This window comes from Engystomops pustulosus, chromosome 9, assembly GCF_040894005.1.
Source record: "Engystomops pustulosus chromosome 9, aEngPut4.maternal, whole genome shotgun sequence".
Lineage (NCBI taxonomy): Eukaryota > Metazoa > Chordata > Amphibia > Anura > Leptodactylidae > Engystomops > Engystomops pustulosus.
In genome coordinates, this window is record NC_092419.1 from 103,055,594 (window position 1) to 103,068,260 (window position 12,667).

Here is a 12,667-nt window from a genome sequence, read left to right on the forward strand (position 1 = left end):
TTTATTTATAGGCGTGTAACCGTATACAGCCAGCCCGTCCTCTCAGTACATGGAGGGTAATAAGCCTCACAGAAAGCTCATGTCGCACGGCATAGATAACCACAAGAGACTCCTTCATGAACTGTGCACCCCACTGGGACCCCAGGTGCTTCTCAACTACAACTCCCAGTATCCCCCAAGAACAATTCTAGTCTTCTTGTATAAAAGGACTTAGCTATACAAAGTTGTCCGTGCTTGGAAATCATCAAGCAGGTTTGTTGCTGATGAGGGATATTATTATGGGTTGTAATACTAGCCGAGAACATCCCGAATGTCTAACAATGACTACATAATATCATGGGATATTCACAAGTTTATAAACCCAATAGTTGTAAGATCCATCTCATTGATCCATATTACACTTTGGACAGGGTAATCTAATCATTTTTGCGATAAAAAGGCATAAATAATGTTTATTCACCTCTCTCTTCGCCCTATAGGGTCCCTGCTCTACTCCTTCTGCTCTAGATTCCCACTTTGCATCATCAGTTCATAAATAAAAGGTGCCGTGGGCTCATTATGGAAATGGAGAAATTGGGGGACGGCGAAGATTCCCTGATGTTGAACGGGAGCGTGTCTGAAAGCCTGAACACAGATAGAGTGACGCTGGAGGATGGGTAAGAGAAGAGTGCGGGTTATTTTATGATATGCCACTAGTTTTCTATACAAAAGGAGAGTCAAAGGCAACAAAGTATCTGGAAGATCATTTACGGATCTCCTCCCATTGGGCTCTAACGGGCCGATCTTGTGATATTATTGGGTTGGGTCAGTGTGCTTGTTATACATGACGTGTTGGTAATGTGACATGTGTGTTGATCAGAACAGGTAAAGTCACGCACGTTTATATTTTATTTGAGGTATGATGCAGAGGAACCGTGCAGCCAGGAGCAGGAGGGCTTCCTACAACATGTCTCCAGCCAGAAAACCCAATTCACTGATGTAAGTATCAAACTCCAAACAAAATCATGCATGAAAAGTCTGCAGAAGAGCCAGATGGAAATGACATGGTTATTGCTGTGTATCCTCTTCCATGGGAGGGCTCAGGTCTTCATCCAATGGCCATGAGATAATGGCTGCTACATAGACTAGACAGCTACCAACTCCCCTGTATTGTCTAAAAGGACAATAGCTTATGGTCAGACGGGGTCCCTTCTGTAGCCTTCTTTCCATTAAGCTTGTGGGACCATACCATTAGATGGTTGGCCGATTCCACTGGCAAAGAATGATCAATATTTATCTAAAAAGTGATAAAACGCATCTCTAGAAGTCCAATTCTCCTCGGCAGAAGGGAATGTGTGACCGGAGGTTGCTCATATACTTGCCATCATTGTGGGAGCCAAATCTGTAAACCACCTACCTCACATTGTACAATCATGGACTGCTGCTGGTTTCTAATACTAATACTAATCCAATCCATTATTCATCGACATTTTCTAAAGATATTTCATGTCCTCTATTGTCTACGTCTGGCTGATCACATCACAAGCTCAAAACGTGACTAATGTCCTTGCTCTTCTAAAATGTTGTTAGATAGTAAGGACCTGCCGTATATACTCATGTTTTCAGGAATTTCATCCAAAATAGTTGCCATAAGTAGTCAGGGAATGACAGTATGATAGGGAACCCAGGTTTATCAGATGTATGGTAACAAAACTAACTTTGGGTCCTCTAAGGAAATCTTAACCAGCGGTGTAGACATTCACAGCTTCTTCTGTTATTTCATGACGTCTAAAAGTTTCCACCACTTTCAACTTTGTCAGCTAAGAATTTGAGCAGATAAGAGATGACAGCCTGACTCTATATCACATAGAAGAGTTTATAGCCATCGATTGGCGTTTTCTCGAGATGCTCCAATGGAGAAACCTCAGAGACTTGTAAATGGTATCGTTATTTCTTCATGGCCATCTTCTCCGGCTATTGAGGCTCTCAGTGTGTTACCTTCAACATCAATAAGAATATAACGACGTCTTATATCATTGTGTTATAGCTCCGCTCAGCTTGTCTCCAGGCAACTGAGGAGAAAGACATAAAGCGGCTGCTTTGCTTTGTTCCTTCTCTGAACAGCAGGCAGTAAAGGAGCATAATCCAATTTGTCTATGGCTCCCAATTCCTGCGACTACCTAGAAAGCCAGGACACTGCTATATGATGCTATATGGCGCCTCTCCTCTTGTTACACTGCTTGGGTTGGGTTGGGTTGGGTTGGGTTGGGTTGGGTCCCCCCCCCCCCCCCCGGAGCTAAGATATAGGAAGCCCTATGACGGGACCTCACAACGTAGAGTAGATCCAGCAGCTTGTTATATACAGGGGGCTCCGTGGTCACTGTCCACGTACCCCCAACAGAAGAGTCAATGCCCAGGATACTGTAGGTTATACACAGGTTTTATAGATATAGGAATCAGTTCACTAGCGATTAGCCCAAGTGTTGAGTCATGTTACGCGGTGCAGATAAATGTTTGGATTAACCCTCGCTGATTGCTATAACGACCTGATATGTACGCAATTACCTCCTATACCCATTGCTATGTATGAGCCTTCTGTAGGTATATAAATAAAACACACATATTGATCGCTGGCGTCTCCGCTGTTTCTTCCACAGTTTGAAGGAAAGACGTCTTTTGGGATGTCAGTGTTTAACCTCAGCAATGCCATCATGGGCAGTGGAATCCTGGGTCTTGCTTTTGCCATGTCTAACACAGGCGTCATTCTGTTTGTGTAAGTATTTGCTCCCCCCCAAGACTATAGACGGTCTCCTGGCTCCGGTCCAGCTCGCTATCAGTTTGGGAAAGTCTTTTCCATGAACAGCTTCTGCAAGTGGATGAGAGCGAGCAGCTGCATGCGGACAGATTGCAGGCTCACATTCCCACAGTCCTTGCTATACACGACCCGCCTCCTATAACCGGCCTGTACGAGACCCTATATATACAGGGCCCGGCCTCCTGTACGAGACCCTATATATACAGGGCCCGGCCTCCTGTACGAGACCCTATATATACAGGGCCCGGCCTCCTGTACGAGACCCTATATATACAGGGCCCGGCCTCCTGTACGAGACCCTATATATATAGGACCCGGCCTCCTGTACGAGACCCTATATATACAGGGCCCGGCCTCCTGCACGAGACCCTATATATACAGGGCCCGGCCTCCTGTACGAGACCCTATATATACAGGGCCCGGCCTCCTGTACGAGACCCTATATATATATAGGACCCGGCCTCCTGTACGAGACCCTATATATACAGGGCCCGGCCTCCTGTACGAGACCCTATATATACAGGGCCCGGCCTCCTGTACGAGACCCTATATATATAGGACCCGGCCTCCTGTACGAGACCCTATATATACAGGGCCCGGCCTCCTGTACGAGACCCTATATATACAGGGCCCGGCCTCCTGTACGAGACCCTATATATACAGGGCCCGGCCTCCTGTACGAGACCCTATATATACAGGGCCCGGCCTCCTGTACGAGACCCTATATATACAGGGCCCGGCCTCCTGTACGAGACCCTATATATACAGGGCCCGGCCTCCTGTACGAGACCCTATATATACAGGGCCCGGCCTCCTGTACGAGACCCTATATATACAGGGCCCGGCCTCCTGTACGAGACCCTATATATACAGGGCCCGGCCTCCTGTACGAGACCCTATATATACAGGGCCCGGCCTCCTGTACGAGACCCTATATATACAGGGCCCGGCCTCCTGTACGAGACCCTATATATACAGGGCCCGGCCTCCTGTACGAGACCCTATATATACAGGGCCCGGCCTCCTGTACGAGACCCTATATATACAGGGCCCGGCCTCCTGTACGAGACCCTATATATACAGGGCCCGGCCTCCTGTACGAGACCCTATATATACAGGGCCCGGCCTCCTGTACGAGACCCTATATATACAGGGCCCGGCCTCCTGTACGAGACCCTATATATACAGGGCCCGGCCTCCTGTACGAGACCCTATATATACAGGGCCCGGCCTCCTGTACGAGACCCTATATATACAGGGCCCGGCCTCCTGTACGAGACCCTATATATACAGGGCCCGGCCTCCTGTACGAGACCCTATATATACAGGGCCCGGCCTCCTGTACGAGACCCTATATATACAGGGCCCGGCCTCCTGTACGAGACCCTATATATACAGGGCCCGGCCTCCTGTACGAGACCCTATATATACAGGGCCCGGCCTCCTGTACGAGACCCTATATATATAGGACCCGGCCTCCTGTACGAGACCCTATATATACAGGGCCCGGCCTCCTGTACGAGACCCTATATATACAGGGCCCGGCCTCCTGTATGAGACCCTATATATACAGGGCCCGGCCTCCTGTACGAGACCCTATATATATATAGGACCCGGCCTCCTGTATGAGACCCTATATATACAGGGCCCGGCCTCCTGTACGAGCTCCTACATACAGGGCCCGGCCTCCTGTACGAGCTCCTACATATAGGGCCCGGCCTCCTGTACGAGCTCCTACATATAGGGCCCGGCCTCCTGTACGAGCCCCTACATATAGGGACCGGCCTCCTGTACGAGCCCCTACATATAGGGCCCGGCCTCCTGTACGAGCTCCTACATATAGGGCCCGGCCTCCTGTACGAGCCCCTACATATAGGGCCCGGCCTCCTGTACGAGCCCCTACATATAGGGCCCGGCCTCCTGTACGAGCTCCTACATATAGGGCCCAGCCTCCTGTACGAGCTCCTACATACAGGGCCCGGCCTCCTGTACGAGCTCCTACATATAGGGCACGGCCTCCTGTATAGAGAACAGTATGTTGATCTACAAGACCTGTGCACTATAAATATATATTCCTCCGATGAGGGTACACATAATCTAATGCACAAGGGGCTTACTACGTTATTTATACAGAGATACATAATTATATGTACAATATCACCCAATGTATTGTATGCAATGACTTGTTACCTAAAGAGGCAGCTGTCATCCTTCAGCATTGGCGCCAGTTTCCATCCTTTTTCCCAGAAGACACTGCCTCACATAACTGCCCAAGCCATAGGAAGTGTCCATTATGAGCAATGTCTATACATTGGAATGAATGAGACTTCAGCCACATGATTCCCCCTTATCCTGTGATTTCATCCCGTTTGTAGGATCCTTCTGATATCCATCGCTTTACTGTCCTCTTACTCCATCCACCTCCTCCTAAAGTGCTCCGGGGTTGTTGGTAAGTGACCATTGTTCCTCTTTTTTTGGTGTTTGGCATTTATTTTTGTCTCTTGATTCTGTAACCAGTAGCCAGGAGGCAAACATTGCACTTCCTATCCTATTAACCCTTCCCATATGCAGCACATACAGTGTAAAGTCAATGCACTACAATGGTGCAGCGCCTTATAATACCTCTTGTCCCAAGATATCAGGTTATCCCTTATCCATAGGAAGCGGCTTAAACCCCCATTAATCAGTAAAATCGGGGGTCCCATTCCCCGTTTGCCCCCTCGAACAGTGTCATAGACAATGAATGGAATGGAAAAGCACATCACCAAGAGGAAGGATAATGTAGAGATTGTCTCCTGTGCTCACTGCTGCCCCCTGTATGTAGTAACCAGATAACTCATAACCTGTTGGTTTTGTTCACGCTTCTCCCCGGCAGGTATCCGGGCCTATGAACAGCTGGGGCAAAGAGCATTTGGATCTGTAGGAAAGATTCTTGCAGCACTTATTATAACAATTCATAATGTGGGAGGTGAGTGTACATTTCATTCGCTCAGTTCCTGACTGTTACTTCCACATACTGAAACATTAGATAAGTTAGCAAAAATCACTTTTGTGCTGTGCTGAACCATTGGTGGTGTACTGGATAAAAGGAAAGGGAACAATCATGACAACAATGCAATCTTATCTGCTGGTAGTATGTTATAGAGCAGGACAAGCTTGAGCTGTACATAGTGTCTTATCTGCTGGTAGTATGTTATAGAGCAGGACAAGCTTGAGCTGTACATAGTGTTCTATCTGCAGACAGCACATTGTAGAGCAGGACAAGCTTGAGCTGTACATAGTGTCCTATCTGCCGGTAGTATGTTATAGAGCAGGACAAGCTTGAGCTGTACATAGTGTCCTATCTGCCGGTAGTATGTTATAGAGCAGGACAAGCTTGAGCTGTACATAGTGTCCTATCTGCCGGTAGTATGTTATAGAGCAGGACAAGCTTGAGCTGTACATAGTGTCCTATCTGCAGACAGCACATTGTAGAGCAGGACAAGCTTGAGCTGTACATAGTGTTATCTGCTGGTAGTATGTTATAGAGCAGGACAAGCTTGAGCTGTACATAGTGTCCTATCTGCCGGTAGTATGTTATAGAGCAGGACAAGCTTGAGCTGTACATAGTGTCCTATCTGCCGGTAGTATGTTATAGAGCAGGACAAGCTTGAGCTGTACATAGTGTCCTATCTGCAGGTAGTATGTTATAGAGCAGGACAAGCTTGAGCTGTAAATAGTGTCCTATCTGTAGGTAGCACATTGTAGAGCAGGAGGAGCTGAGCAGATTGTACATAGTGTCCTATCTGCAGGCTGCATGTTATAGAGTAGAAGTTGCTGAGCAGATTGTATACAGTGTCCTATATGTAGGCAGCAGGTTATAGATCAGAAGGAGCTGAGCAGATTGTATACAGTGTCCTATATGTAGGCAGCAGGTTATAGATCAGGAGGAGCTGAGCAGATTGTACACAGTGTCCTATCTGCAGGCTGCATGTTATAGAGTAGAAGTTGCTGAGCAGATTGTATACAGTGTCCTATATGTAGGCAGCAGGTTATAGATCAGAAGGAGCTGAGCAGATTGTACACAGTGTCCTATCTGCAGGCAGCATGTTATAGAGCAGGAGGAGCGGAGCAGATTGTACACAGTGTCCTATCTGCAGGCTGCATGTTATAGAGTAGAAGTTGCTGAGCAGATTGTATACAGTGTCCTATATGCAGGCAGCATGTTATAGATCAGGAGGAGCTGAGCAGATTGTACACAGTGTCCTATCTGCAGGCAGCATGTTATAGAGCAGGAGGATATAGTGTTGTATCTGCAGCCAGCATATAGGCAGTCCCCGGGTTACATACAAAATAGGTTCTGTAGGTTTGTTCTTGAATTTGTACACAAGTCGGAACTGTATATTTTATCATTGTTTCCCCAGCCAAATATTTTTTTTTAGTCTCTGTGACAATTGGCTTTTAAAACTTTTGATACTGATAGTGTGTAGGATTGGAGTAGTTACACTATATTGTTTTCCCTTTTCCAGCGATGTCCAGTTATTTATATATTATTAAATATGAGCTTCCCCTTGTGATACAAGCTTTCCTAGGACTGACCGAACCGACCGGGTAAGATAAGAAAGGTTGTACAGCCACCTGTGTGTATGTGCCCTAAGGGTCAATGCCATCGCCCCATCATATGTTCCAATTCTTCTCCGCAGGGACTGGTATCTCAATGGTAACATTCTCATCATCATTGTCAGCATCCTCATCATTCTGCCCCTCGCACTCATGAAACATCTGGGTAAGACCATTCATCATACCTAACGAGGAGGGAAATTCACAACCTTTTTAGGTTGTAATAAACAGTAGGGCTTCAAGACTCTCAGCATGAACTAGCATGAGGATACAGTAGTAAATGTGGAGCTACTGGTTGGTAGTAAAACATGCCCTGCTTTATTATGTAAAGACTGTGTCTATGTGTCACAATGTCTTTCAGGTTATTTGGGATACACAAGCGGCTTCTCTCTCAGCTGTATGGTGTTCTTCCTGTGTGCGGTAAGTTGTAAGACACAAGTTCAAGTATGGCTTTAAGGGCACGTCTGGCTGATGTTCTCCTTCCTATACACATCCTGTGGATCACATCTTCTAGGAAACAGTAATACCAGTGACGGCCCACAGATGGCACCGCAACAAATTGTACAGTTATAAGGTTGCAGATACTGTGATCATTAATAATCTGGGGTGACCTCATGACAATGGGGCCGTAGCATTTATTCAGGGATACATCCCCTACACAATAACAGCAGCCAAGTGTCAGTCTCATGTAGAGGTCACTATTTTTGTATTGTTTACCCGACACTTGGTCCTTGTCTAGGTGATCTATAAGAAAACGGTGATCTCCTGTCCTCTGAACGCCACACACACAGAGCACCACGTCTACACCAATGGTAACAGCACCACAGAGGAAAGCTGCACCCCAAAGTTATTCACCGTCAACACGCAGGTGTGTATGTGCCCGATCTACAGCGGGGGGTCCCATGCACTTCCCACTGTCAACATCTAGTGACTTGTACTTTTTATTTAGACCGCATATGCCATCCCCATCATTGCATTTGCTTTTGTGTGCCATCCCGAGGTCCTGCCCATATACACAGAGCTGCGCAGGTATGAATCGTATATATAAAGAGACCATGTCATGTGATGTCTGGTGTAAAAGATAAAAAAGAATGCAACCTTGCATGATTACATATCTCCATGGTAACAGACTACAAACAAACTGGTGTAGTCTGATCCTATTACATTAATAAATGTAAAGCCATTTAATAATGTCACTTAAATGCTGCTTAAAGGGGTTATCCGGGTTTTAAAAATTACTGAGGGTTGGGCTGGGGTGGACTAGTTAAACATAACAAACATGTACTTACCTCCACCGGCGCCGCCGATGTCCCGCGCCGCGGTCCCTTCGATCCGTACCCCTGTTTGTTTACAGGGGCACAGAAGCCGCGCACAGAGAGCTTCCGGTCCGCGATGTGGCCGGCTCCTCCCATCCATCCCTATCTCTCAGCGCTGTAAGCTCTGGGAGAGCATGTTTATAATTTTTAAATAGCCCTCCCCAGCCCGGCCCCCAGTAATTATTAACACCTGGATAACCCCTTTAAGTATCTGGCTTCCAGGGCTTTTCACTGGTGTCCAGAAAGTTACATTAGTTGTTGTCCCCAAGAAGTCTTTCCAAAAACGTGCTTGTATACGAGTCCATACCCCATCATTATTACATCAGTGCAGATGAGACGGCACAACTCACGTAACATACTTATGTCTCCTTTATGTATCCAGAGCCACCAAGAAGCGCATGCAGAACGTGGCCAATGTCTCCATCTTTGCCATGTTTGTCATGTACCTGATGACCGCTCTGTTCGGCTACCTCACTTTCTATGGTAAGGGTCACACAAAGCCTGGCGTCCTAAAATATGGCAGAGTAACATCCCACAGGAATCATAGCATAGCATATCATACAGTCAAGCAAATGTCTAAAAATTCTGGCTGCATGCAGCCACCACTAGAGGGAGCTGACTACAACCTTATATAAACACGTATGCAGTTTGCAATAAGGCTCCCACTTATCACGGTCCCTTTAAGCAACAACAATTTCTTCCTTCAAAGAAATTAATAGGAATTTACTGCTTCTACTCATCCTGTACTGTATAGCACATAGAGCTGCACTATATTACATTACTACCGGGGTCACAGTGTACACAGTTTAAATGTAATGTAGTAATGTATTGTGTCCTACTACCCGATAATGATGTGTATATATACATGCCCCTTCTGTTAGGTGAAGTGGACTCGGAGATGTTGCACACTTACAACAAGGTGGACCCTCTGGACAAGCTCGTGCTGAGTGTGCGTCTTGCAGTCTTAGTCGCAGTTACACTCACTGTGCCGGTTGTTCTATTCCCGGTAAGTGATTGAACTGAACATGAATGTTTTTGTTTTTCATACTTTGTCTGAATTTTTATGTCCTCTCTGTGTCTTCAGATCCGTAGAGCTATTCAGCAGCTCCTCTGCCCCGGACAGGACTTTCGGTGGTGGCGGCACATCCTTATTGCTGTGTGTTTGCTGATAACGGTTAACCTGCTGGTCATCTTTATCCCCAACATCAAGGATATCTTTGGCGTTATTGGTAAGAAAGTCTTCAGATGTGATTCATCTAATCAAATGCAGATATACTTCATTTATAATACAGGACGGAACTCAGGATCAGTACAGGTTAAGTAATGTCATGTATGTACACAGTGACTGCACCAGCAGCAGAATAGTGAGTGCAGCTCTGGAGTATAATACAGGATGTAACTCAGGATCAGTACAGGATAAGTAATGTCATGTATGTACACAGTGACTGCACCAGCAGCAGAATAGTGAGTGCAGCTCTGGGGTATAATACAGGATGTAACTCAGGATCTGTACAGGATAAGTAATGTCATGTATGTACACAGTGACTGCACCAGCAGCAGAATAGTGAGTGCAGCTCTGGGGTATAATACAGGATGTAACTCAGGATCAGTACAGGAGAAGTAATGTCATGTATGTACACAGTGACTGCACCAGCAGCAGAATAGTGAGTGCAGCTCTGGGGTATAATACAGGATGTAACTCAGGATCAGTACAGAATAAGTAATGTCATGTATGTACACAGTGACTGCACCAGCAGCAGAATAGTGAGTGCAGCTCTGGAGTATAATACAGGATGTAACTCAGGATCAGTACAGGATAAGTAATGTCATGTATGTACACAGTGACTGCACCAGCAGCAGAATAGTGAGTGCAGCTCTGGAGTATAATACAGGATGTAACTCAGGATCAGTACAGGAGAAGTAATGTCATGTATGTACACAGTGACTGCACCAGCAGCAGAATAGTGAGTGCAGCTCTGGGGTATAATACAGGATGTAACTCAGGATCAGTACAGGATAAGTAATGTCATGTATGTACACAGTGACTGCACCAGCAGCAGAATAGTGAGTGCAGCTCTGGGGTATAATACAGGATGTAACTCAGGATCAGTACAGAATAAGTAATGTCATGTATGTACACAGTGACTGCACCAGCAGCAGAATAGTGAGTGCAGCTCTGGAGTATAATACAGGATGTAACTCAGGATCAGTACAGGATAAGTAATGTCATGTATGTACACAGTGACTGCACCAGCAGCAGAATAGTGAGTGCAGCTCTGGAGTATAATACAGGATGTAACTCAGGATCAGTACAGGAGAAGTAATGTCATGTATGTACACAGTGACTGCACCAGCAGCAGAATAGTGAGTGCAGCTCTGGGGTATAATACAGGATGTAACTCAGGATCAGTACAGGATAAGTAATGTCATGTATGTACACAGTGACTGCACCAGCAGCAGAATAGTGAGTGCAGCTCTGGGGTATAATACAGGGTGTAACTCAGGATCAGTACAGGATAAGTAATGTATGTACACAGTGACTGCACCAGCAGCAGAATAGTGAGTGCAGCTCTGGAGTATATGCAGGATGTAACTCCGGATCAGTACAGGATGAGTAATGTCATGTATGTACACAGTGACTGCACCAGCAGCAGAATAGTGAGTGCAGCTCTGGAGTATAATACAGGATGTAACTCAGGATCAGTACAGGATAAGTAATGTCATGTATGTACACAGTGACTGCACCAGCAGCAGAATAGTGAGTGCAGCTCTGGGGTATAATACAGGATGTAACTCAGGATTAGTACAGGATAAGTAATGTCATGTATGTACACAGTGACTGCACCAGCAGCAGAATATTGAGTGCAGCTCTGGGGTATAATACAGGGTGTAACTCAGGATCAGTACAGGATAAGTAATGTATGTACACAGTGACTGCACCAGCAGCAGAATAGTGAGTGCAGCTCTGGAGTATATGCAGGATGTAACTCAGGATCAGTACAGGATGAGTAATGTCATGTATGTACACAGTGACTGCACCAGCAGCAGAATAGTGAGTGCAGCTCTGGAGTATAATACAGGATGTAACTCAGGATCAGTACAGGATAAGTAATGTCATGTATGTACACAGTGACTGCACCAGCAGCAGAATAGTGAGTGCAGCTCTGGGGTATAATACAGGATGTAACTCAGGATCAGTACAGGATAAGTAATGTCATGTATGTACACAGTGACTGCACCAGCAGCAGAATAGTGAGTGCAGCTCTGGGGTATGATACAGGATGTAACTCAGGATCAGTACAGGATAAGTAATGTCATGTATGTACACAGTGACTGCACCAGCAGCAGAATAGTGAGTGCAGCTCTGGGGTATAATACAGGGTGTAACTCAGGATCAGTACAGGATAAGTAATGTATGTACACAGTGACTGCACCAGCAGCAGAATAGTGAGTGCAGCTCTGGAGTATAATACAGGATGTAACTCAGGATCAGTACAGGATAAGTAATGTCATGTATGTACACAGTGACTGCACCAGCAGCAGAATAGTGAGTGCAGCTCTGGGGTATAATACAGGATGTAACTCAGGATCAGTACAGGATAAGTAATGTCATGTATGTACACAGTGACTGCACCAGCAGCAGAATAGTGAGTGCAGCTCTGGGGTATAATACAGGGATGTAACTCAGGATCAGTACAGGATAAGTAATGTCATGTATGTACACAGTGACTGCACCAGCAGCAGAATAGTGAGTGCAGCTCTGGAGTATAACACAGGATGTAACTCAGGATCAGTACAGGATAAGTAATGTCATGTATGTACACAGTGACTGCACCAGCAGCAGAATAGTGAGTGCAGCTCTGGAGTATAATACAGGATGTAACTCAGGATCAGTACAGGATAAGTAATGTCATGTATGTACACAGTGGCTGCACCAGCAGCAGAATAGTGAGTGCAG

General features: G+C 45.9%; 1 protein-coding gene and 1 long non-coding RNA gene across 10 annotated transcripts in view; one reads left to right on the forward strand and one right to left on the reverse strand.

The window, feature by feature from the left end:
- LOC140077678 (uncharacterized) overlaps positions 1 to 12,667 on the reverse strand; it is a 95,198-nt gene that overhangs the window by 69,209 nt on the left and 13,322 nt on the right. The window lies entirely within an intron of this gene.
- The window catches only part of SLC38A5 (solute carrier family 38 member 5), a 34,873-nt gene that overhangs the window by 20,793 nt on the left and 1,413 nt on the right, over positions 1 to 12,667 (forward strand). For all 3 annotated transcript variants that reach the window (XM_072125015.1, XM_072125014.1, XM_072125013.1), the window contains exons 3-15: positions 480 to 656; positions 897 to 978; positions 2,637 to 2,752; positions 5,170 to 5,243; positions 5,670 to 5,762; positions 7,303 to 7,384; positions 7,477 to 7,559; positions 7,755 to 7,813; positions 8,133 to 8,261; positions 8,343 to 8,422; positions 9,092 to 9,192; positions 9,591 to 9,715; positions 9,794 to 9,938. In XM_072125015.1, the coding sequence (XP_071981116.1) occupies positions 559 to 656; positions 897 to 978; positions 2,637 to 2,752; positions 5,170 to 5,243; positions 5,670 to 5,762; positions 7,303 to 7,384; positions 7,477 to 7,559; positions 7,755 to 7,813; positions 8,133 to 8,261; positions 8,343 to 8,422; positions 9,092 to 9,192; positions 9,591 to 9,715; positions 9,794 to 9,938 (1,267 nt within the window). In that variant the 5' untranslated portion in view covers positions 480 to 558. The remainder of the gene's footprint in view (positions 1 to 479; positions 657 to 896; positions 979 to 2,636; positions 2,753 to 5,169; positions 5,244 to 5,669; positions 5,763 to 7,302; positions 7,385 to 7,476; positions 7,560 to 7,754; positions 7,814 to 8,132; positions 8,262 to 8,342; positions 8,423 to 9,091; positions 9,193 to 9,590; positions 9,716 to 9,793; positions 9,939 to 12,667) is intronic.